This window comes from Euleptes europaea, chromosome 15 (genome assembly GCF_029931775.1).
Source record: "Euleptes europaea isolate rEulEur1 chromosome 15, rEulEur1.hap1, whole genome shotgun sequence".
NCBI lineage: Eukaryota > Metazoa > Chordata > Lepidosauria > Squamata > Sphaerodactylidae > Euleptes > Euleptes europaea.
The window spans coordinates 48767517-48792771 of NC_079326.1; the positions used below are offsets into that span (position 1 = coordinate 48767517).

Below are 25255 nucleotides of genomic sequence, written 5' to 3' on the forward strand. Positions count from 1 at the left end.
CTTGGAAGGGTATAGCGCTGCTTAAGACTGCACTGGAAAGACCTGTCAGCTTGTGCACTGCAAAAGACATCAGATGGATAATAATCTCCATGCCAATATTTAGAAAGCTTCTTGAGTTAAAGCCAGTTAATCCCAAAGTAGCTACGAAAGAGCAATATGCAAGGATTAGATGAAAAAGAATTCTATTAAAAGAAGTAATAGAAATTACAAGAAAAGTTCTCTGCTAGATATAGTAGAGGATAACAGACACCAACCGCTGCCTACAACAGTAATAAATCATCTCAGGAATTGGCCCCATAACTATTGCAAAGTTGTAACATCTGATGCTGCTCACAGTGGATGGTTTTTTTTACAAGCGCGGACTCTGGGTTTACCTGGAGCCCTGTTTGCTGGCCTGCGTAGGGGTGGTGGTGGAGGAGATTCAGCTCCTGCTGGTCTCGCGTGGCAGCACAGCTCCAGGGAAACTATCGGGGAAGCTTATATGGCTGCACGGGCTCCCCGGCGTTGATCCCCTTCTGTACCAACTGTTTCCCCCTCGGCTTTCTCCCTAGGGTTGCACAACCTCCAGGTACTAGCTGGAGATCTCCTGCTATTACAACTGATCTCCAGCCGACAGAGATCAGTTCCTCTGGAGAAAAAGACCGCTTTGGCAATTGAACTCTATGGCATTGAAGTCTCTTCCCTCCCCAAACTCCGCCCTCCTCAGGCTCCGCCCCAAAGCCTCCCACTGGTGGTGATGAGGGACCTGGCAACCCTACCAATCAGGTGTAGCCTGTTGCGCTGGAGGGGCGGTACCAGAGCCGGCGGACCACAGCAAAGAGGTTTTCCCTCTGGTCCGCCAGCCCTGCATTTATACAGCGTTGCTGAGCCGTATAGGGTCAGCTGGCCCTGCACCTTCGCCCCAGCCTCGCACCCTTTATCAGTCATGTCTGTTCATTTGTTGGTGCTTTACGGTTCATCTGTTATTAGTTCTTTGCTGTCACAACTTGTTGGCAATGTCTGCATGGGGCCAGATCCATTTTGTGGGGAAAGCTTCACACGAACAGAAAGGGGACAATGTCTACAGGGAGCTACCGGAAATAATAAAATAAATCAAACTAGGAGGGGACTTGGGGAATGCCCACCAACAGGAAGGGACGACCGTTCAGCGTCCAATGTGAAAAAAACCCCTATCAGGAACAGGAACCTCTGCACGACATGTGAACAATCCAGTTGGTTTCGGAAAACAAACCCATACAAATGTCTCTTAAAATCGGGGAGGACAAACCACTGATAGTGTTGCCACGCTCCAGGGGCATGGTTTCTATTTCGAGCAGCTTTATCATTTCTGGAGATAAATCTGTATTGTTTTCCTAATGATAACACATGAGCTAATTATTCATCAATTTCCAAAACACTGACTAATTATCCACCAGTAATTGCTGCCTCAACTGCTCTTTGGACCTCTGCGGATGGAAAGAAGACAGTTTGCAATGTTGCATTCTTGTGTGGCAGGACCCAGCCAAGGCTGAGGGTCTGAAATTACAATCATCAGCCACTGTTTTGGTGAGTGTGCAGTCAAGTCAATAGCCATATTTCACCGACTCGCTATTTTCTCTTCTGCTTTCTCTTTTTGAACAACAAAAGAACAGAAACATCCAGAAAGCCACACTACCACAATATACATCTCTTCCTTTAAAATATTAGAATAATGTATTAGTATGCAAGAATACTTATTGTTTCCATAATGGTGTTGTTCTTCTATGATGATTCCCCCCACCAAAACTCACAGCTCTTAGCATTTACACATCTCCATCTCCATTATACTAGTAAGTAGGCTTGCCAATTGCCCACTGGGGGCAGGCAAAAGGCCGCCAATCCACCGGGCTGCCCACCGACCCTCAGCTGGTCGGTGGACAAAACAGGGCCAGGCGGAGGGGGAGGCACGTGACGCGGCAATGTCACTTTCGGGTTTACCCAGAAGCGAGGTGAATGCTCTGACAATCTCCGCCGGCTAGAGTGTCCGCACCAGCATATCACGTGGCCCCAGCCACCCCTGCAAAGCTCCTGCTGGTGGAGCAGAGGGACCTGGCAACCCTACTAGGGCCAGCGTGGTGTAGCGGTTAAGAGCGGTGGTTTGGAGCAGTGGATCTGGAGAACCGGGTTTGATTCCCCACTCCTCCACATGAGTGGTGGAGGCTAATCTGGTGAACTGGATTTGTTTCTCTGCTTCTACACTTGAAGCCAGCTGGGTGACGTTGGGCAAGTCACACTCTTTCAGCCCCACCTACCTCACAGGGTGTCTGTTGTGGGAAGGGGAAGGGAAGGTGATTGTAAGCCGGTTTGATACTTCCTTAAATGGTAGAAAGAGTCGGCATATAAAAACCAACTCTTCTTCTTCTACTAGTAAGCCTTGCAACAACCATGTAGAGTAGGCCAGCATCATTATTGCAATATCTAAGATGGTGGCTTAAGAAATCGTTTGCTTGCAGTCACATAGCAAGTTCATTGCGGAAGCAAGATTTGAACCAGAGATTGTCCAAGCTCACAAGAGGTACTACTACAGTCACATGAGTCAGACAGTCGTAGGTTCTACTACGTAATGATCCTAGAAATCCAGCCAGATACTCATGAGCTCACACTAGGGTTACCAACTGCCAGGTACTAGCTGGGGATCTCCTGCTGTTACAACTGATCTCCAAGCAATAGAGATCAGTTCACTTGGAGAAAATGGCCGCTTTGGCAATTGGATTCTATGGCACTGAAGTCCCTCCCCTCTCCAAACCCGCCCTTCTCAGGCTCCGCCTCCCCCAAATCTCCCACCAGTGGCGAAGAGGGACCTGGCAACCCTAGCTCACACTCCCCTGGAATTTTTCAGAGGGAGCAATGAAGCAGCTGCCGGGGGTGCATTCCATTTGTAGGGTTGCCAGGCTTGGCAACCACCAGGAAGGTTGGGGGTGGGGGACATGAGGGGTGTGTGATGTTGGCTGCATCCCCATGCCACTTCCTGAAAAACCCCAGGAGTGATGTAGGGTAGTTCTAGGAATCACTGGAAACTCTTTGGTAAAACAATAGATGTTCCCAGTGATTCCTAGAGCTACCCCCTGTCACTTCCATCCCCCCCGTGGAAGTGACATAGCGACGCAGCCAACGTTGATGAGTTTTTTTTTCCCTAGCCACCCTTTGGAGTGGTGGCAGGCGACAGAAGCTGGGGGTAGGGGGCTGGCAGGCCTAGCCATTGGATGCCCTCTCATCCCATTGTGAGTGCTTCCCAAGCACCTGAGAAACCAGAATTGGAAGGCAACTGTGTCACACTTTGCCTTCTCCTCACAGCTTTTCCTCTCAGACATGAAGGGAAGGAGCGTGCTGCTCGCACCTTCCCTCATGCGTGTGAAATTGCAGAAGAAAATGGTGCAGATAAGGAAATGGGCTTCCGGGCAGGCCAGAATTTGCAGTAATTGGAAGAAGGCAGATAGTCGAAGTTGATATTGTCCAAAAAGCAGCTCTACTATTCCCTTCGAGTGACCAAAAAAAGCTTTTGCCAAAGGGGCCTGTCAGATATCGGCTCACGATTATATAAACCACGCTCCTTTGAAATGCTGTGGCGTTTGCTAGTCTCGCTTAAGATTTCTAAGGTTGTTACGAAGTCTTTGTTCTTTTTTATTTTATCTATCACATTTTCATACTGACCTATCTCCAAAATTGAAGGCAAGGGGCATTTCCATCTAGACCAGTGGTTCCCAAAATGGGCAGTACCACCCCCTGGGGGGCGGTGGGATTACCTAGGGGGGCACTAAGAGGCAAGAGGACAGCAGGGGGGCGCTAGAGGTGGGCCCCTTCAACTGTGTTGTTTATTAATTTACAATAGATCAAGCTATGGCACCATGCTGGCAAATTTGGTGGAAACTATCAGAATATTTTCCCAGACTTTTGAAGAGCTGGTACCACCAGATCAAGTTCATCAGTTTTGTTGAATCAATTTCAACTAAAAAGTTTTAATTTGATTTTGAATAGATGTGCAATTAATTGTTTCTGGTTTGAAATTTTATTGTTATTATCATCTTTAGTGAGTCATGCAGACCCCTGTTTTGAATAATGCTTTTTATAGGATAGGGTAGGGGGCGTTGGGTTGAGTTTCTGGAACCAAGGGGGCAGTGGCCCCAAAGGTTTGGGAACCACTGATCTAGGCTGTCCCCAACAGGGTCTGACTTCTACCTGGCCACCGGTTGTTAAGGCCACCGGTTGCCGTAAATCAGCTGTGACTGGACGGCACTTTTCACCTCCACCAAGGTTACTGTTATTCTCAGCATTTTTCCATCCTGTGCAAAAACACCCCCTTGCAAAATCAAATCAAGTGGCATTATCTTCAAGCACAGACAATCCAGAGGATTATCAGAGGTAATGAATGGCACCCAAGAAAACTCGGTTCAGTCCCATGCTTCATCTGCAGTCAGAAAAATTACTAATACACCTCAACGCTGAACATGTTTACTTGGAAGGAAGCCTCAAATACAGTGAAATTTACCTCCAAGTAAGAGTGGGTTACAGATCAAATCAAGCCTGAACTGACCCTAGAAGCTAAAATGACTAAATTGAGGCGATCGTATTTTGGTAACATTATGAGAAGACAAGAGTCACTGGAAAAGACAGTCATGCTAGGAAAAGTTGAGGGCAGCAGGAAAAGAGGAAGACCCAACATGAGATGGATTGACTCAATAAAGGAAGCCACAGCCCTCAATTTGCAAGACCTGAGCAAGGCTGTCAAAGTTAGGACATTTAGGAGGATGTTGATTCATAGGGTCGCCATGAGTCGGAAGCGACTTGACGGCACTTAACACACACATAAGAATAGGAATCCTTGAAGGTTAGCTGCTGGGCAGCAGCATAGGGGAAGGTGATGCTGGCGGAGGATCTTTCGTAGACAATGGCGGTGCCACTACAACTAACCCTGGTTAGTACTGCGCAGAAGAAGCCACTGGTAAACCACTTCTGACCAACCTTTACCTTGAAAACCCTATGATGAGACAATTCAAAATAGAAAAGATAATAGTGCTGGAAGATGGGACCCCCAGGTTGGATGGCACTCAATCAGCTAAGCCACAGCCCTCAATTTGCAAGATCTGAGCAAGGCTGTCAAAGATAGGACCTTTTGGAGGACTTTGATTCATAGGGTCACCATGAGTCGGAAGCAACTTGACGACACTTAACACACACACAAGAATGAAGTGTAAGGCAACGGCAAACCACCTCTGCTTCTCACTTGCCTTGAAGACTCCTTGCTGGGGTCACCCTAAGTTGGCTGCAACTTGACTGCACTTTATACACACACAAGCATGAACTGTAAGCTCAGCTTAAATCTCACTGTTGATTTCATTTCCCCATGTATAGATCTAAAACAGCAATGCCACCTGATGCAGGGACAAGCTGTGAAAGCGTTTAGATTGAAAAGTGAGCAGGAATCGGATACTGCCTTCCTCTGGCGGCTGCTCAGTCCTTTATTCCTGGTCTACACGTGAAGCAAACTGGGGAGCCAGGACAGGATGTACAGCTTCAGACTGCAAATGGGGTGGGGGGCCTTACATTTCTACTAATGCTTCCCCATATAAAAACAACTCCCTGCCCTCCCCAAAAGCATATTACAGAAAAAGGTTCAAGCTTACCTCTTCGCAAGATGTACCAGTTTTCTATCTACAGGGAATTAGGAAAGTTGGGGAGCTCACAAACAAAGCTGCCTTTCAGTGAAGTAGGTTCCCAAGCTTTTTTGTGTCTTGGAGCACTTTTCAGGAGAGAAATTAGTCATGGAGCACTAATTTTCACCTAGCACCTACATACTAAACCAAATGACAGTAGTATTTTTCTTTCCAATCTCTTCACGGAGAACTAGGAGATGCTTTGCGGAGCACCGAGTGCTCCATGGAGAACCATTTGGTAACCTCTGAAGTAGACCATCAAGGTCAGTATTATCTACTCAGGTTGGCAGCATTTTCCCAGGTCTAAGGTATCCTGGGTCTTTCGTATCATCTGCTGCTTGGTCCTTTTTTAACTGGACGTGCCTAGACCTGGTCCTTGTTTAACTGGACAAGCCAGGGATTAAACCTGGGACCTTCTGCATGCAAAGCAGAGGCTCTTCCACTGAGCCACAGCCCCTCCCCAGCTCTTGACAATATAAACATCACCGACCTTCTAAATTGGTACAATCCACTCAACCCTCTCAGCATTATGCCACCTCATTCCGCTGAGGGCAGCCAGTCATTGGCTGGCAACCAGCAGGAGGAGGCAGGGAAAAGGGAAAACAGTGGTAGCCCATCAGTGCAATGCCACTTGTAATAACTAAATGGAAGGAATGTCACTGCATCAGTGGGATTCTCTAGGATTCCCCCAGAACTCTATGGTTCGGGGAATCTTGGAGCATCACACCAACATGGTGACATCCCTTCTGGTTATTCATCCAAAGTGGTGCCACGCTGTTTCCCAGCTATTGTGGGAAACCACTCCGAGTTTTGTGCCCATTTTCGTCCCCACCAAGCAGCAGCAGGTAGTGTAGGCAGGAGGGAGACCCGATCTCCATAATCCTGCTGCATGTCCAGACCAAACCTTAGATCAGATGAGCCAGCAGGCAATTTTGGAATTGTGAGATTTGGTAGTGCACACCACCAAAAACAGCTGCCATGGAGGACAGGGTGAATTACACTTCTGCCATGGGGTGTTGGCTCTTTGCTTTGGAGAAGAGATGCTGTTCGGTTTCAGTTTCCAAAGAAAGGACAAGGTTTGCTGTCTGCATGGCCTCAGGGAACGGTTGCCAAGTCTAGAGACATAATGAAGTCTGTGCCTACAGCCAAGGCAAAGGTACATGGCTGTGGTGTAGAGATTAAGAGCAGTGGACTCTAATCTGGAGAACCGGGTTTGATTCCCCACTCCTCCACATGAGCTGCATACTCTAATTTGGTGAACCGGGTTGGTTTCCCCACTCCTACACATGAAGCCAGCTGGGTGACCTTGGGCTAGTCACAGTTCTCTTAGAGCTCTCTCAGACCCACCTACCTCACAGGGTGTCTGTTGTGGGGAGAGGAAGGGAAGGAGACTGTAAGGTGGTTTGATTCTCCTTTAAAAAAGAGAAAATTGGCATATAAAAGCCAACCTTCTTCTTCTAACGTACCTGCCAAGTATAAGCTTGGAGGTTCACTGCTGGCTGTAGAGAGCCACTGGAAACTTCCAGAATTGTTTGTCCTGGTTCCATTTGAAACCCTTTGAATTCCATCCCCAAGATTCAGTAAGTAAGAGAGATCTGCAGGCACCATGGTACCCACGGACACCGCATTGGGGTTTGCTGCTTTAGATTGATTGGGAGGGAGGAGGCCTAACAAATGGATTCAGAGGCCACAAGAATAAGTTGCCACTAGGTTGCCAGGTCCCTCTTCGCCACTGGCGGGAGGTTTTGGGGGCAGAACCTGAAGAGGGTGGGGTTTGGGAAGGGACTTCAATGCCACAGAGTCCAATTGCCCAAGCTGCCATTTTCTCCAGGTGAACTGATCTCTGTCGGCTGGAAATTAGTTGTAATAGCAGGAGATCTCCAGCTATTACCTGGAGGTTGGCAACCTTAGTTGCCACCAACACACTCTCCAGTCACTTCACAACTGTTCATACCCTCCCAACTTTTAATTTTTAAAAACAACAACAAGTTTAGGACATGGAAAGTCTTCTACTGTGCAGTTTTTCACACGCTTTTGCATATAGGGGCCTCAAAACAAAGCTGAGATAATTATAACACTGCAAAAAAAAAATGAAAACCTGCGTTTTAAACCAATGCTGATAATATACTCTGGAGGCCGATGATCTATTTTCCAGTATCTAGTCAGCGGTTTTACAGCATAATGCATAAGATGTCTAATATGAGTTATATAACTGGAGAGCCTTTCAAAAGCCTCACCACAGTGAGGTAAGGTGCGTTCGGTTCCACGCCATGGGGATTTGTAAGAAATCTATTCTCACTGCATCCTAATTCAACAACAACAAAAGATTTCCCGTTACCCTGAAGGGTGAACATTCCCAAAGATTTCACATTACTCAAAGGGCGAACATTCCCAAAGATTTCCCATTACCCTGAGGGGTGAACATTCCCAAAGATTTCACATTAAGGACATAAGAACATAAGAAAGGCCCTGCTGCATCAGACCAAGGTCCATCAAGTCCAGCAGTCTGCTCACACAGTGGCCAACCAAGTGCCTCTAGGAAACCACAAACAAGACGAGTGGAGCAGCACCATCCTGCCTGTGTTTCACCGCACCCAAAATAATAGGCATGCTCCTCTGATACTAGAGAGAATAGGTATGCACCATGACTAGTATCCATTCTAACTAATAGCCATGAAAACCCCTCTCCTCCATGAATATGTCCACTCCCCTCTTAAGGCCCTCCAAGCTGGCAGCCATCACCACATCCTGGGGCAGGGAGTTCCACAATTTAACTATGTGTTGTGTGAAAAAATACTTCCTTTTATCTGTTTTGAATCTCTCACCCTCCAGCTTTAGCAGATGACCCCATGTTCTAGTATTATGGGAAAGGGAGAAAATCTCCCTGTCCACTCTCTCCAAACCATGCATAATTTTATAGACCTCTATCATGTCTCCCCTCCCCTCAAAGATTTCACATTACCCAAAGGGCAAACATTCCCAAAGATTTCAACTCTCTGACACAATTTTTTAAAAGTCTGATTTCATAATATTTTCTCTTCTTCCACAGCCCTCAATCTCAACAGCCATCTCTTATTTTGGGGAGGGGGGGGAACCAATGGCCTCTTTGACACGAGGCCAGCAGAGGGGGCTCCAAGCTACCAATGCTAAAGCCACAAACATTCTCACACACTCACACACACATGTGAGAGAACACCAGAGACAGGATGTCCGCTGGATTACTCATAATTCAATCGGATGTCATGTTCAGTAAATGACGACGGAGAAAACACGCTGGGCTAGTTGTTGTGGATCTTTCTTTGAAATGTCTTTGTTTGTGGTGGGAGCGAGGCTTCCCCCACTAAAACATGGAGGGGGCGGTTTTACGCACAAGGGCGTTAGGATGAAAATGCCGCTGAAACACCCAATATGCCTTCCTTCGGCATGATGTATAGAACGGTGGGTGGCAGATTTCAGCAGCATTAATTCAGAAGCTGGACGGGTGGGTGGGAGGTGAAGGAGAGGAAGACACACTTATGGGTCGCAAAAAGAAGCCTGAATTGGAAAGAGGCTACAAGAGGGAGCCGGTGGATGGAAAAGGTGGGCCTTCAAATGGAGCAAATCTCATACTGATGAGATTTCAGAGTTGGATTTTTCCCAATGTAGACGGTGGGAGGGGGGGCAAAGAAAACGAGAAGGAGCAATTCCAAGAGGACCAGGCCATCCAGCTACGTGACCGAGTGGGACTTCAGAAGGGGGGCAGGGGGTGGGAAGAATAAGTCACCCCCCATCACTCAACCCCGGGAAGGCCGGTTCAAGTCTCTCCCGAGATCAAAAATAAACCTTGGCACGGACAGGGCGGCCGCGCTTCGCCCGACGTAACGTGACAGAATGGCAACCTTTTAAAAAAGCAGCATGCTCTTTTCAAATGCGATGCCCCTTCCCGGTTCAAATAGCAGATACCCAATCCCACGGCATGGGGGGCTGGAGAACAGCGGTAGGAAAAACGGCAGCTGCACTCACAGCCGCCGAGAGGAAGAAATGGCAAGCAGACGGGGGCTATTACAGTTATTTCCGAATAGTTTGGCACGCCTCTAATCAGAGCTTCTGTTCCCCTCTCCCCTCTCGGCTCTCGGTTTACTGCTGTGTCATTGCTTCTGAAGGGCAGCCGCACAGACAATGGCTCAGCTTCTAACCTTCATTTCAGAAAAGTGCCCGTCCTGCAAGTATTAAGGGTCCCGGCTGTGCCTATCACAAACACACACGGGGTACAATAACAGAAGGGAGCCAATTTCCTTGGGTTTTGAAGTGCTTTCCAAAACTAAGGAGCTTTCCTGGAGCAGAAATGAAGGCGTGGGGGTGAAAAGAGCCTTTGATTGTGCCAAATGATTCCTTTCGTGGCAGGGAAGGGGGGAAAGACAGAACCTTTCCCTAACACGGATGGACAAAGCCAAAGAGAGGGAATTAACTATTTCGGTGAATGAATACACCTCCACGAAATACTCAGAAGCGAATGCAAATGGGAATTTAAATGCCACCCTTCATTTGGCCCTGTTTCTTATGGCAATTTTTTTTAGAAATAAATTAATTCAGTCTCGCCAATCAAACATTTCTCTGAAGACCAGCACTGAATTTATTCTCCAATTTGGATTTTCAGGTAGCAATCACTGTTCATTTCGGTGGGGTGGTTCCCACTCCCCCAAACAATAAGTTTTTTCGCTTTTTTAAAATTTGGCTACGATGTCTATGGTGCTTTTGTTTCCCTTCCACAATTACTACTTTCCTTCCTGAATTAATCACACAGGTGATTCCACCCAGTCAAGAACTGAATCTTAGGAAACCATGAGGTTTAATCTTTCAAAGCCAGGTTCTTGTAAAGCAGTTTTCACTAGAGCTGAACCAAACCTACTCCATATTTTCAGTAATGCTGAACAAATGTCAGACTTCTTCAGTGATTTTTTTTTTGGGGGGGGGCGTTCCTTGTGAAATTTTTTGCTTATTCCTTTACTTTTCTCTTCACTCTCAAAGTGCCTTCGCTTGCCCTCAATAACCTCATTACGTAGCTAACCCTGATTGGCTAGGTAGTAGGAACCAATCGGGTGTGGCTACATGATGATGTCACCAAGGGCAAATGAGAACACTTGAGAGTAAGGACAAAACTAACATTTTTACAAGGAATGCCAAACCCTCCCCCACACACACACACACGCTCAGCATTACTGAAAAATATGGAGGAGTTTTGGTTCAAGTCTAGTAAAAGCTGCGTTGCAAATACCTGAAAGATGAGGATTTCTATATTTTAACGGTATGCAAATTACATGCAGCCATATTACAGTCTTAATGCAGCAAGTCTAATTACATATGTACAAGCTAATGTGCTCCACAATATAGCACCGCAAGCAATATTGGGTGAGTTTTACAGCCATTTGCAATGTAGAACAACATACTGCTGCTTGGCACAGTACGGAGCACAAGGTTGTTGTTTGTTAGTTTTTGAAGCCACTCTGCATATGGGGATCCTGAGCTTCCCAAGATCAGATTCTAAGGCCAATTTTGATGCTCCATGGTCAATTTTGATGCTCGCTCAAAGCTCTTTTTTTAAATGCGACTTTAAAAATGCCTATTCATGGTCCCGATGCAAAAGGAGAAATTCCACCCCCACTTGCCTGTTCCTGTTTGCATAGCCATTACCATGTGCATAGCTAACGCGCCGTGGTTATTTTGCATGGTTCCTTGAGGGGATTCTTCAGGGCAAACACCAAAGGTCGCGTTAAATGGGCTCTTAAGAAATGAGAAGCAGGTATGCGCCGGCTTCACAGTCACTTCTGGAATGACAGTTCAGCGTGAAAAATGGGATAGATGGTCATAGTGAACTGATTGATTTAGACATTAGGCTGACTTTACAGATGTTCACAGAATAGTCCACTAAGAAATGAGACTTAGGTTGCAATTATTTTTAGCCAGTGTGGTGTAGTGGTTTGGAGGGGTAGACTCTAATCTGGAGAACCAGGTTTGATTCCCCACTCCTCCACATGAGCAGCAGACGCTAATCTGGTGAACCGGGTTGGTTTTTCCACTCCTACACATAAAGCCAGCTGGGTGACCTTGGGCTAGTCACAGCTCTCTCAGCCCCACCTACCTCGCAGGGTGTCTGTTGGGAGGAGGGGAAAGGAAGGTGGTTGTAGGCCAGTTTGATTCTTCCTTAAGTGGTAGAGAAAGTCGGCATATAAAAACCAACTCTCCTTCTTCTTCATCATTGAAACAAAAAGCTGGAAGAAGGAGCCTGCAGGTGCTTTTATTAAAGTCCAACAAACTCCCATCCTGCTTTTGTTAAAGTCCAACAAACTCCAAGCAACAGCAAAGCTTTATGCAGTTCCTGAGGCCTATCACACCAAACCGTGGTTACAAAAGCTTAACTGTGCCATGGTTTTCAATCAGCCAGCAAACCAGAATTAAAAACTGTGGTTTGAAGTGGTTTTCCAAACCATGGCTTGTGCTAACTACGGTTTGGCATGATACCTACACATTGACAGACTGCACGCCAGAATCAGGAACTGTAGCTGGTTTTCAAACTACTATTTGTGCTAACTATGGTTCAGCAGGATGTCCAACCTGACGAACCATACTTACGGCTGCCGCTCTGGCCCTGCCCCATAGAAACAGAAGTGCTGAAGAGAAGGAAAACCAAAGCAGGCAAGCAGTGCCAAATCATGGTTTGCCAAGGGGGCAGAAAACAGCAGGAGACAAGCAGCTACAAACAATGGCTTGGCTTCTAACCTATGGCTAGCACAATCCATGGTTTGGTGTGATGTCAGAGTTGTGTCATTGTTTCCCCCCATAAAGAATCATCCGCTGCCACTGATGGTCAGTGAACCGGTGTTAGAACAGAGGTCAGGACAATAAAGACCGAACTTCAGAGCCGACCGGATTTTATTGAAATCATTGTACGGTTCTTTGGTCACACCGACAGGCACAAGACCTACTGCCGTAATCGGTATCAATGTAGCCAGTCAGGTAGCTTGTTAGCTGCTGCACCCGACCCATTTGAAATAAACAGGACAGAATGTGCAATAAGACCCATTTCTAGACGCTCAAGAAAGCAGAACAATTTAGACAGCCTCTCCGCTGGCCAGACATTCAGACAGGGCTATAAGACCCTCGGGATCAACCTCATTAATACATTTGGTATCAGTGTAGCCAGTCAGGGAGCCTTTCAGCGGCTGCATCCCGCCCCTTCGAAATAAACAGGATAGAATGTGCAAAAAGACTCAGTTCTAGACACTCAAGAAAGCGACACATTTTAAACAGTCTCTCAGTTGGCCACAGACATTCAGACAGGGCTATAAGGCCCAAGGGACCACCTCATTAATTCCTGCTTTTAATGGTGCTCAGTGAAGCTGTTAATTATTTCTTACTAGCTGCTAATTGTTTTTCTTGGACATCCAGCTCCTGGTCTTACAAACCACCAAGCGCAGCAGAATATGCCAGATTTGTGCCAAAAAAGGGGAAATGCCTTCTGCATGGGAACAGGTATTATAGACCTAGATTATAGGGGGGACCAGCTGCAAAGGAAGAAAAGGCTCCTGTGCTGTTAATAACTGCACTGCAGATGGGCTTTGGAGAGGGAGAACTTCCCTCACACCTGCACGACCAGCTACACCTGCCAAAAAAAAGTCCTGTTCACACCTGCATCTGATCACTCTACCAAAATCGGGTTGTTGAGGTTGCTGAGAGTTACAGGATTATAGATACAGTATTCTCTTCAGGACTGAGATTCAAATGTATAACCGAGCGTACTAGAAGTAGCAGTGTTTCTTTCATCAGTGGTCACATCAGAACCCCCTTCAGTAAATAATACGGTTGCCAACCTCCAGGTACTAGCTGGAGAGCTCCTGAGATTACAATTTATCTCCAGTCGATAGAGATCAGTTCATCTGGAGAAAATAGCTGCTTTGAAAGGTGGATTCTATAGCATTATATCCCACTGAAGTCCCTCCCCTTCCCAAACACTGCCCTCCTTAGGCTCCACCCTGAAAATGTCGAGGTACTTCTCAACCCAGAGCTGGCAACCCTAGTAAATAATCATTGCCAATTGGAACTGCTATGCCTGAGTCATCAGAATTAACTGTCACTGAACATATCAGGAGCCACAAGGCCCCATGGATCAGGTTCTCCATGGATCAGTCATGGTTTCCGGGCTTCCTGGATTACCTCAAGGAGGCAGCCTACAGGGCTTTCCAGCTGAGACACTTAGCAGCTCATAACCTTCCTACCCTGGAAAACCAAGTGATGCTGCAGAGTGCCAATCTGGGACAGAAAGGCTTGCAGATCTACTGATTTCCCTCCATTTGGCCAATGTATCACTGGAGGAGGCCACGTGAGGAAGACCACCTTCTCCATCTCCAGACTTCTGGCTTCCACCCAACTCATCTCCAGCTTGCGTCCTGCCTTTAGCCAACCAGCCAATGCATGTGTTAGTTTCAGGAGCAGTTCGTTCAAGCTTGCAGTGGCCATAACAGGAACTTCTTGAGTTAGACCTGGCTAGGCTGACCACTGTGCTAACAACATGATCTACAGTAAGTCCCGTTGAATTCAGCTGTCTTTACTTTTGAGTAAACTCGGTTAGAATTACACTATGTGTGTTTCAGTGCAAAATGGCTAAACTAGTGCTTTCATGAGGCAAATCTAGATCTCACTAGATTTTCCTGCATCTCAGAAGAGGGTAGGATTCCCTCTCCCCCACCCCATATCTGATAACCAATAGCCATCTCAGGAAACTGAAAATGATAACATGATCTCATCAGATCTTGGAAGCTAAGCAAGGTTGGTACCTGGAAGGGAGACCTCCAAGGGAGACTCTGCAGAGGAAGGCAATGGCAAACCACCTCTGTTTCTCACTTGCCTGGAAAGCCTTTTGCTGGGGTGGCCGTTAAGTCGGCTGCAACTTGACGGTAGTTTGCCCGTACACCTGGTGGTAACCAATCACTATCTGAAGAAACTGAAGATGTCAGATATTGGAAGCTAAGCAATATCAGAGTGTCGGCTCTGGTTTGTACTTGGATGGGAGACCACCAATGAAGTCTAGGGTTGTTACGCAGAGGCAGATAATGGCAAACCACCCAAGTCGAGTGTGACTCGACAGCAAAAAAAACCTATTAAATAAAAATACAGCTGCTTCTCTACATGAGTCAGAGAATTATCTCAATGAACATTTATGGGCAATGACAACTTGAACCCCACAATACAGTCCTCCATACTCTCCTGGCAACCTACATCTTGCTGCGAAGTAGAACGCAATTCTGGGTTGGAATGCTCTACTGGAAATAACTGCTGGAGTATGCATTCACGGGAAAGGGGGTATGACAGAACAGGGGCTTATAGACATTTGTGGTTTTCCAACTATGTTCCAAGCGCAATATATACGTCTATTATATGCAACTTTGCAGAACGGTATAATCAAATTGGGCAACTTCTCCCTTCCTGCTCACCCACACTCCCTCCCATCCTTCCGTTCCTCAGCATCAGTTTTTATGGTTCTGCTCCGCTCCTTGCACTGTGAGATTAAGGGCAGCAAAAGTCCTGGAATAAGAGGAGGTAATAATTCAAGGGAGGGGGGAGGCGGCAGGAAGGGGGGCTCTTACTTGCAGTCGTGTTTCTCGATTTCAAAGTGAGGATTGAAGTTGAGGATAATCTTCTGATTGGGCTCCGGCGCATAAATGATCCACTCGCAGTTCTGGTGGGAGGGGTAGTCCTGCGGGTAGCCAGGTGAAGTGATGTAGCCAGCATCTTTGGAATTCAAACGGCCCCCGCACGACGGAGCTACAAAAGAAACAAAAAACCAAAAGCCTTTAAATAAAAACAGCGGCTGAAATCAGTTAGGAACTTCAAATGCATTACAGTTTTCCCCTCTTGAGTCTGAACCAGCGGATGCCTGAATTGGGGGTTTTTTCCCCCTCCTGCTGCCTTTCTTTCCTTTTTAAAAAATGTTTTACAGACATATAGTCTCCAAGTACAAAGGAAATCTCTGGACACTTCGAGTGAAGGTGATTACTATACACATACCACATCTTAGAAAGACCATTAAAAAGCGCAGCTATATATGAGCCCGCCTACGCAATTTCAGATGTGGGTTTTTTTTTCCAAACAGACAACACAGACATCAGATTATTTGGAAATGGAACGGCCTCTATTTCTCCCCTTCCGTTAGCTCTTTTACAAGCAATTCTATGGCTTTCTTCCATCGTTACCCTAACGGCACCTCACAGACATGATTACATCCAAACTGAACAATACCACCCCTTGTAAAACAGGGGAGGAAAAAAGATGTAATCCCTGCTTTAAAACAGGAATTGCTCAGGTAGAGCAGCGGGACCAACTGTGACAAGTTTGATGCCCGCAATAAAATTAGACGCAAGGCAAACCAGGCCTTGACCCTTCTTTCCCAAGTCTTGGACTGACCTCTTTCTAGGGTTGCCAGGTCCCTCTTTGCCACTGGCGGGAGGGTTTGGGGGCAGAGCCTGAAGAGGAAGGAGTTTGAGGAGGGGAGGGACTTCAGTGCCATAGAGCCCAATTGCCAAAGCAGCCATTTTCTCCAGGTGAACTGATTTCTATCGGTTGGAGATCAGTTGTAATAGCAGGAGATCTCCAGCTACTACCTGGAGGTTGGCAACCCTACCTCCTTCTCCCCGCCATTCTTACAGGCCTGTCTGCCCCTTCCCTGACATAATATGATAAGGTAAAGATCAGGTTGCCAGCTCCAAATTGGGAAATACTTGGAGATTTTGGGGGTGGAGCCTGAGGAGAGCAGGATTTGGGGAGGGGAGGGACTTCAATGGGGTATAATGCCATAGAATCCATCGTTCAAAGCAGACATTTTCTCTAGGGGAACTGATCTCTTTTGCCTGGAGATTCGTTGTAATAGCGGGAGATCTCCAGCCACCACCTGGAGGTTGGCAACCCTACATATTTGCCAAACATCCTGTTTTGGTCATGTTGCTTTAGGAGAGGAACATTCTTGTGGTTCCCTAGCAGAGACCTGTCTAAATGTGCTTCAGCACTGGGGAAGTACTTTTTCAGATTGGAGGGGTGGGGGGAAGCTCTATGGAGGGTTGGAAACATTTAGCAAGTGCTAAAGGCTGGCCCTAGATATATATTCAAGGAAGGAAGGAAGGAAGGAAGGAAGGAAGGAAGGAAGGAAGGAAGGAAGGAAGGAAGGAAGGAAGGAAGGAAGGAAGGAAGGAAGGAAGTTTTCTTTAAAAAAAACTCCTAATAATTTTAACAATGTTGTCAACAAAGACTGATTAGTCATCTTTTTGTCTGTCTTTCTTCTACAGACAGTTGTGTGTCTTTGTCATGACCACCAAATACCTGAGCCATTTGTAAGCCCCGGCACAGCAAAATACAGTGCTGCTCGTAAAGAATAATCTGAACATGGCACAGCTTCAACAATGTTTAAATGGTGCCCCTGCAAACCTTGAAGTGTATTTGGAAGCAACCTGAGAAGTTATGAAACCACATAATGGCCCTTTATAGGCCAGCATCCTAGACAAATATCCTCCTTGACAATGTCAGGGTTGGGTCTGCAGAGAAGGCCTCCATGTCCCACACAGGCCCACACAGGAGTTTTCCGCAGCAATGGCTTCCAGATCACATCTTGGGATTCCTCGATTCAGATCCAACCACAAGACTATACTTCCACACCCCCTCTCCTCTTCCCAAACTCTCCCCCCCACCCCCTCTTGGCTTTCCCTTCATCTCCTCCCCATCTTCCTTCAAGATTTCAAGCCAAACTAAGCAGCTGGAATTAAAGACTGCAATAATCAACAGTGGTGGTTTTTGTGGCGCTGGCCCACAAATGGCCTGGTAACAATTACATTGTGAGCGAGGAAAAGCACTTTCAGCCCTTGGTTATAACATCAGGCCCTGGAGGGTGATTTCATCTTCAAGAAAACATTTCATCTTATGAATGCCACAAATCTGATTTATTATTTCATTACTGGCTGGGGGGGGAAATCTGCATCATACACACAACTGATATCATAACTGCAGAATCCCAGCACTGCCCCCTTTTCCCACACAACGTCTACAAGGCGCATTACTTTTATTCTCCCTGGACCCATCTAAAGTGATGTAGCTGCACATTTGATGTTGCCCCACAACAATCCAAAGAGGATTGCCCTCTACCATGTCCATGGACTATCCATCTTGAATGGCGATGGACTGGGGGGTCGGGGACAAGGGAAAGTGGGGAGAAGATATGGCTCAGTGGTAGAGCATCTGCTTGGCATGCTGATGGTCCCAGGTTCAATCCCCAGCGAGATATGTAGCTGGGGGGGGGGGAGAACTTGTTCAAGTACTTGAAGGGCTGTCATATAGAGGAGGGTGCCGAGTTGTTTTCTGTTGCTCAAGAAGGTCGGACCAGAACCAACAGGCTGAAATTAAATCAAGAGTTTCCGTCTAGACATTAGGAAGAATTTTCTAACAGAGCGGTTCCTCAGTGGAACAGGCTTCCTCAGGAGGTGGTAAGCTCTCCTTCCCTGGAGGTTTTTAAGAAGAGGTTAGATGGCCATCTGTCAGCAATGCTGATTCTGTGACCTTAGGCAGATGATGAGAGGGAGGGCATCTTGGCCATCTCCTGGTCACTAGGGGTGTGGAGGGGGGAGGTAGTTGTGAATTTCCTGCATTGTGCAGGGGGTTGGACTTGATGGCCCTGGTGGTCCCTTCTAATTCTATGATTCTATGAACTAGCAACACCCACCAGCTCGCATGCACAGATATGCTTTCTGCTCATATACAAGGGTCGCTGGATCATGGCCCAAGTGAAACATTGTGGGGAAATGGTGTTCCCACAACATGTTAGCTCACATTTCTGTCCAGTGGAGGCAACTGATTCAGGTCTACTACTACTTGGATGTCCCAGACTAGCCTCTTCTCATCAGATCTCAGAAGCTAAGAAGGGTCAGCCATGGTTAGTATTTGGATGGGAGAACACCAAAGAAGTCCAGGGTCGCTACGCAGAGGCAGGCAATGGTAAACCACCTCTGAATGTCCCTTGCCTTGAAAACCCTACTGGGTTGCCATAGGTCAGCTGTGACTTGGAGGCACTTTTCACCAGCACTCCACTTCACAACTGAGAACAAAACAAGGCCAGGACTGGGTATGGGCTGAGTACCTGAATCCGTCCTGAGATGGAGAAAAGCATTGGTATTGCATCCATGATGCACAGCTGTGCCCTTACACAGGAAATCTTGCCCCTGCTTGGTCAGCAGTTACTGCCATTGAGAACTAAGGTTTATCAAGCTATGTATCAGTCGAGGATACCTTGACCTACCCAGACAGCGTGGAAATACCTTTAATTGCTACTATAGACATATTCTCCCTGCTGTTTGAATCTCTGTTCCAAAACACCTCATAGAATCTTAGAATCATAGAGTTGGAAGGGACTTCCCTGCACAATACAAGAAATTCACAACCCCCCCACACCCCCAGTGACCCCTACTCCATGCCTGATTAGAAGAATTAGGCTGACGAAATGAAGTAAAATATTGGGCACCGTGGACTTTGGCATTCATGAAATTGTTTTCTGTGGAATCCATAATGTTTTGGATGTGAGTGATATTCAGGTGCTAGGTAGGGTTTCCACTTGGCTAATAAGAATATTTCTTCATGGTTTGTGGGTCGGCATCTTTTTTTTGTGGTAAGGGCCATATTTTGATAGGGGTTGAGAGGGTCAGCAGTAACAGCTCTGCTGAGTTACTTATTGACACCCAAAGCCAGGCATGAGCAAAGGATTCTAGCCCAATCTCGTCCAATCTCGGAAGTTAAGCAGGGTCAGCACTGGTTAGTATTTGGATGGGAGACCACCAATGAAGTCCAGGGTTGAAACACAGAGGCAGGCAATGGCAAACCACCACCGAATGTCTCTTGAAAAACCCTAGGGGGTCACCATAAGTCAGCTGTGACTTGATGGCCCTTTCCACCACCACTTTAGATCTATAAAGATGCAATGTTCCACCCCTACTTACTGGGGTATCTTGTTTTAAAGGGATTTAAAACAAGATATCCCAGTAAGTAGGGGTGCCAGCCTCCAGGTGGGACCTGGGGATCCCCCGTAATTGCAGCTCATCTCCACCTTACAGAGATCAGTTTCCCAGGAGAAAATGAATGCTTTGGAGGGTGGACTCTATGGCATTATACCCCGCTGAGGTCCCTGTCTTTCCCAGGCTCCATCCCCAAAACTTCAGGAGTTTCCCAACCTAGATCTGGCAATCCTACTCTTCTCATCCCTGCTTATCTAAAGGGGGAACCTGGCAATCCTACCAATGCTTAAGTACGTGTTCCCGCACAGCCAAAGTAGCCATGGGAAAATGATATCCCTGCTTATCTAAAACCTCCGATTACCCAAAAGCACTGGATAACCTCCTGGTCCTTCAGACACAAGAGGATGGGAAACGTTTGCCTCAGCCGCTCGGATCTATAAGCAAAGGCTGAAATTAGAGGCTAGCAGAAGAACATAAAATTATATAGTGCCAGAAGTTTCCAGGTTTAGGAGATTTTTTTTTTAAAAAAAGAAACAAACATCAAGAGCTCCAGCAGACCACAGCGGAGTCAGGCAGGAGAAAGGGCGACGAGAGGAAAGGCTTCAGAGATTTCACTCCTCTAATGTCAGTTATGCTTGAATATCACCATCTGCATGAAAGCAGCATGGCCTTGTGAATTATATATTACTTCTCAGCGGTCACCTCGACAGGAGGACAGGGGCCTTCTTCCTTCACAACGTGCCGTCCCTCCCCCTCCAAACCCCCAACCTGACCAAATTACCACCTCCCTCATTGCCACCTCAGAAAGCCGGCAGCCACTGGAGGGCCCCAGGCTGGAGGGCAGAGAAAGAACTCAGCTTCCCCTGGCCCATAATTCGCCCGGCATCCTGGCGCTGGGCTGGGCCTCCTCTCCGGCATCAAGTGGGGAACCCCTTGATGTGGTAAACCGAAGCTGCACTAAATCACGTTAACAAAACCAGGCCGTTGCCTTTAATGGGGGACGCGCAATCCTGTGCTTCAGAGGCGGTGCGCAGGAGGAGGCCTCCTCTCTGGCACAGAAGAACAATTACTCCGCTCCTTAGCACAATGGCAGAGATAGCGGCGGTAATTAGCTCCTCGCAAATCATCCCGGCTTCCTAACCCGAGCCTTCTCCCATCCACCCCACCTTTCAGGCAGCACAAAGCAAGCCAAATTGCACTGTCTCCGGGCACCTCACGCATCCGCGGTGAACCACAGGGCCACCGCTTTAGCAGGAGTGCCTGAAAGCAGCACAGGGGCTTAACCTTGCAAAATGAGAAGGCCAAGACACCTCATCGAGCACGGAAGAGTCCAGGCGAGGGGGCCGCAAGCCGACTCTGCCCAGCCAGGATCTGGCATTTCAGGTGTAACTAAGAGGGGGGGGATGCCAGCTGGTTGGGGAGCAGCCGAGGGTGTAATTTTCCAATTTGTAGGCTCCGCTGCCAACTCTGGCAGCAAAAAAACTCAAACCCCTACAGTCAACAACCCACACACCCCTGGAGGGGCCGTGGCTCAGTGGTCGAGCATCTGCTTAGCATGCAGAAGGTTCAGTCCCCGGCATCTCCAGTTAAAGGGAACAGGCAAGTAGGTGATGTGAAAGACTTCTACCTGGGACCCTGGAGAGCCGCTGCCAGTCTGAGTAGACAATACTGATTTATGGGGAGGGCCTGTGGCTCAGTGGTAGAGCATCTTCTTGGCACGCAGAAGGTCCCAGGTTCAGTCCCTGGCATCTCCAGTTAAAGGGAACAGGCAAGTAGGTGATGTAAAAGACTTCTACCTGAGACCCTGGAGAGCCACTGCCGGTCTGAGTAGACAATACTGATTTATGGGGAGAGCCTGTGGCTCAGTGGTAGAGCATCTTCTTGGCATGCAGAAGGTCCTAGGTTCAATCCCCGGCATCTCCAGTTAAAGGGACCAGGCAAGTAGGTGATGTGAAAGACCTCAGCCTGAGACCCTGGAGAGCTGCTGCCGGTCTGAGTAGACAATCCTGACTTTGATGGACCAAGGGTCGGATTCAGTATAAGGCAGCTTCATGTGTTCACACGCCCTAGGGGGACCAGTGAGAAGAGCAAGCTAGAAGCCCACACCCAGTAGGCAGGGAGGCGGGCCCTGCCAAAAACAAACAAAAAAAGAAGTCACTTCCACTTTGCAAACTGCCACGGCCCTCTCTTGCCTCCCTTTGAGGCAACTCTCTGGAAGAAAAATCTCCCTTTCCAACAAAAGGCGCCCTGCCTTGCACAGAAGCTGCAAAGGGGAACAATGGCAACAGGAACCCCCCCCCTCCCCACACGCAAGACTCCCCCCTGTCCGACTCACAAGGGAGGCATCGCTTCCCATGCCACAAAAGAAGCCTATTTTTATCTCTCACAACAAAGTCCATCTCCCGTGTGTGTGGTGCGCTTTGTTCTAAACACATTGATTATTTAAACACTTTCTCCTCACACATCCGAAAGACTCTGTGTGACTTTCCCCTTTTGGAAGGGGGGGGGAATTCCTGGAGAAATCTCACCAGAAAGCATTCAAGAGCTACGAACTTATAAAAACATCTGGTTTTGTTCCACGGAGAGAGGTTTTCTCAACGCAAAAACATTTACACAAAGCCACAGTTCTTATTCAAATCTCGTTCCCCTTGCTTGGAAGCAACTCATATACACACACAAAACTGCCAGCACAGATTTTATGCAGGCTAGCTACACACCCATCTATCACTGATACAGATGTATACACAATTCACACTTCCCTCCTGTGCACACTCCAGCCGCCCTCCTCAAGAAAAACGATCGCATGCCATTTGCACAAGCGGAAACCCTTCCAACAAAAACATTCAAGCGACAGATCATGTTTTGCTTGGAGCAGGCTGATGTCTTCAAGCAAAGGAAACACGTTCACGCCTTCCGCACCTCATCATCCGCTCACATTGAGTACAGAATTCCCACGTACGCTTCAGCCACTCCTCTGGGCCAATTTCCCAAATATGAAATAACTACCCCGAGATATTAACACAAAGTTCCCTACTTTACCCTTGCTATGTCAATGAGAAATTCCAAACCGCTTAAGCGATCTGAAGTTTCACACTGACAGAAAGGGCAAAGGAGGGGAAATTTGTGTTAATGGTCAACATTCAGGAAGCTGGCAACTCTCATTATCTGACCTGATCCTGAAGCAGAATACAATATCGAAAAAGATGATAACCATCTTCAAGTACTTGAAGGGCTGTCATATAGTGGAGGGTACCGAGTTGTTTTCTGTTGCCCCAGAAGGTGGGAGCAGAACCAACAAGTTGAAATTAAATCAAAAGAGTTTCTGTCTAGACATCAGGAAGAACTGTCTAACAGTCAGAGCGGTTCCTCAGTGGAACAGGCTTCCTCAGGAGGTGGTAAGCGCTCCTTCCCTGGAGGTTTTTAAGCAGAGGCTGGATAGCCATCTGTCAGCAATGCTGATTCTGTGACCTTAGGCAGATGATGAGAGGGAGGGCATCTTGGCCATCTCCTGGTCACTAGGGGTGTGGAGGGGGGAGGTAGTTGTGAATTTCCTGCATTGTGCAGAGGGTTGGACTTGATAGCCCTGGTGATCCCTTCCAACTCTATGATTTTTTCACTCCAACCTTTAACTTAACAACACTTACATTTGGGGTGGTTCACACATTACACACATTATGCAGGGAGACCCAGATCTACCTGTCAGTGAACACTGAGCGGCAGCAAATCTTAGTTCAATATACCTCTTCTATGATCAACGTGTGTTTGCAAAAACATGCTGAATGAGTTCTTCGCATTTTAGATTTTTAGGTGTACGCTTCAAACATCTGAGGCACACACCTAAAAAAGAACTGCGCTAAAAAGCCCTTGAACCTAAACACCTGCAGTTTTATGTATCGCAGCTCAACCCCCATTGAGTTTTTCTGGAGGCATTCAAAATTCCCAAGATCACAGCAAAATTTCGCTCGTAGCGAATGAACCCGATGACCCATTTGCCACAAGAGGAGGGAAGGGGGGAAGAAGAAGGAAACAGCTGCTACCTTAAATAGGATGGTCATACAAACACACACACAACCAGATGGCTTAATATCTTCACTTCACAGAGCAGGGGTCCCCAAAGTGTGGGTACTTTTGAATTTAGAGAAAAGATAGTGGCTAGCCTGATCTTGTCAGATCTCAGAAAATAAGCAGGGTCGACCCTGGCAAGTATTTGGACGGGAGACCTCCAAGGAATACCAGGGTTGTGACATGGAGGCAGGTAATGGCAAAGCACCTCTGAAGACCTCATCTTGAAAACCCCACCTGGGATCGCCATAAGTCAGATGCGACTTGACGGCAAAGGGAAAAAAGTACCACCACAAAAAGGGTGTCATGGGGGTGGGAAGGGAAGAGTGATCACCAAACACTGGACAGCTAAACACCTTCCTACAGTGGATAGTGTTGCCAGCTTCCAGGTACTAAGTATACAATACCATTATACTCAGTGCATCAGTGCATCATATACTTTATGTATATGTAGCTTCCAGATACCAGCTGGTGATCTCCTGCTATTACAACTGATCTCCAGCCAACAGAGATCAGTTCACCTGGAGAAAATGGCTGCTTTGGCAATTGGACTCTAATGGCATTCAAGTCCTTCCCCTCCCCAAACCCCGTCCTCCTCAGGATCTTCCCTAAAAACCTCCCGCCAGTGGCGAAGAGGTACCTGGCAACCCTAACAGTGGAGGCAGCAATTTCTGAACAAGTGCACCCCCTCACTAGGGTTGCCAGCCTTCAAGCGGGTGCTGGAGATCTCCTGGAATTACAACTGATCTCCAGACATCAGAGATCCATTCCTAGGGTTGCCAGGTCCCTCTTCGCCACCAGTGGGAGGTTTTTGGGCGGAGCCTGAGGAGGGTGGGGTTTGAGGAAGGGAGGGACTTCAATGCTATAGAGTCCAATTGCCAAAGCAGCCATTTTCTCCAGGTGAACTGATCTCTATCGGCTGGAGATCAGTTGTAATAGCAGGAGATCTCCAGCTACTACCTGGAGGTTGGCAACTCTATCCGTACCCTGGAGGAAATGGCTGCTTTGAAGGGTGGACTCTATGGAATTGTACCCCACTGAGGTCCCTCCCCTCCCCAAACCCTGCCATCCCAAGGCAGTGACACCCCAAATCTCCAGGAATTTCCCAACACAGAGTTGGCAACCCAACTCCCTGCAGACACAATGGTGATGCCTCCTAGAGTCTTCTCCCAGTAAGCACATTCATTATGCGCACTTAGAACCACTGAAAAAGAGCAGGAATTATGTGTACATTATGTGTGTGTTGTGTTAAGGGCTGTCAAGTCGCCTCCGACTCATGGCGACCCTATGAATCAAAGTCCTCCAAAATGTCCTATCTTTGACAACCTTGCTCAGATCTTGCAAACTGAGGGCTGTGGCTTCCTTTATTGAGTCAATCCATCTCTTGTTGGGTCTTCCTCTTTTCCTGATGCCCTCAACTTTTCCTAGCATGACTGTCTTTTCCAGTGACTCTTGCCGTCTCATAATGTGACCAAAATACGATCGCCTCAATTTAGTCATTTTAGC

General features: G+C 47.3%; 1 protein-coding gene across 1 annotated transcript in view; it reads right to left on the reverse strand.

Moving 5' to 3' along the window:
* NRP2 (neuropilin 2) overlaps nucleotides 1–25255 on the reverse strand; it is a 219832-nt gene that overhangs the window by 157147 nt on the left and 37430 nt on the right. Inside the window, exon 2 of the mRNA XM_056861211.1 lies at nucleotides 15290–15467. Coding sequence (XP_056717189.1) covers nucleotides 15290–15467 — 178 coding nt within the window. The remainder of the gene's footprint in view (nucleotides 1–15289; nucleotides 15468–25255) is intronic.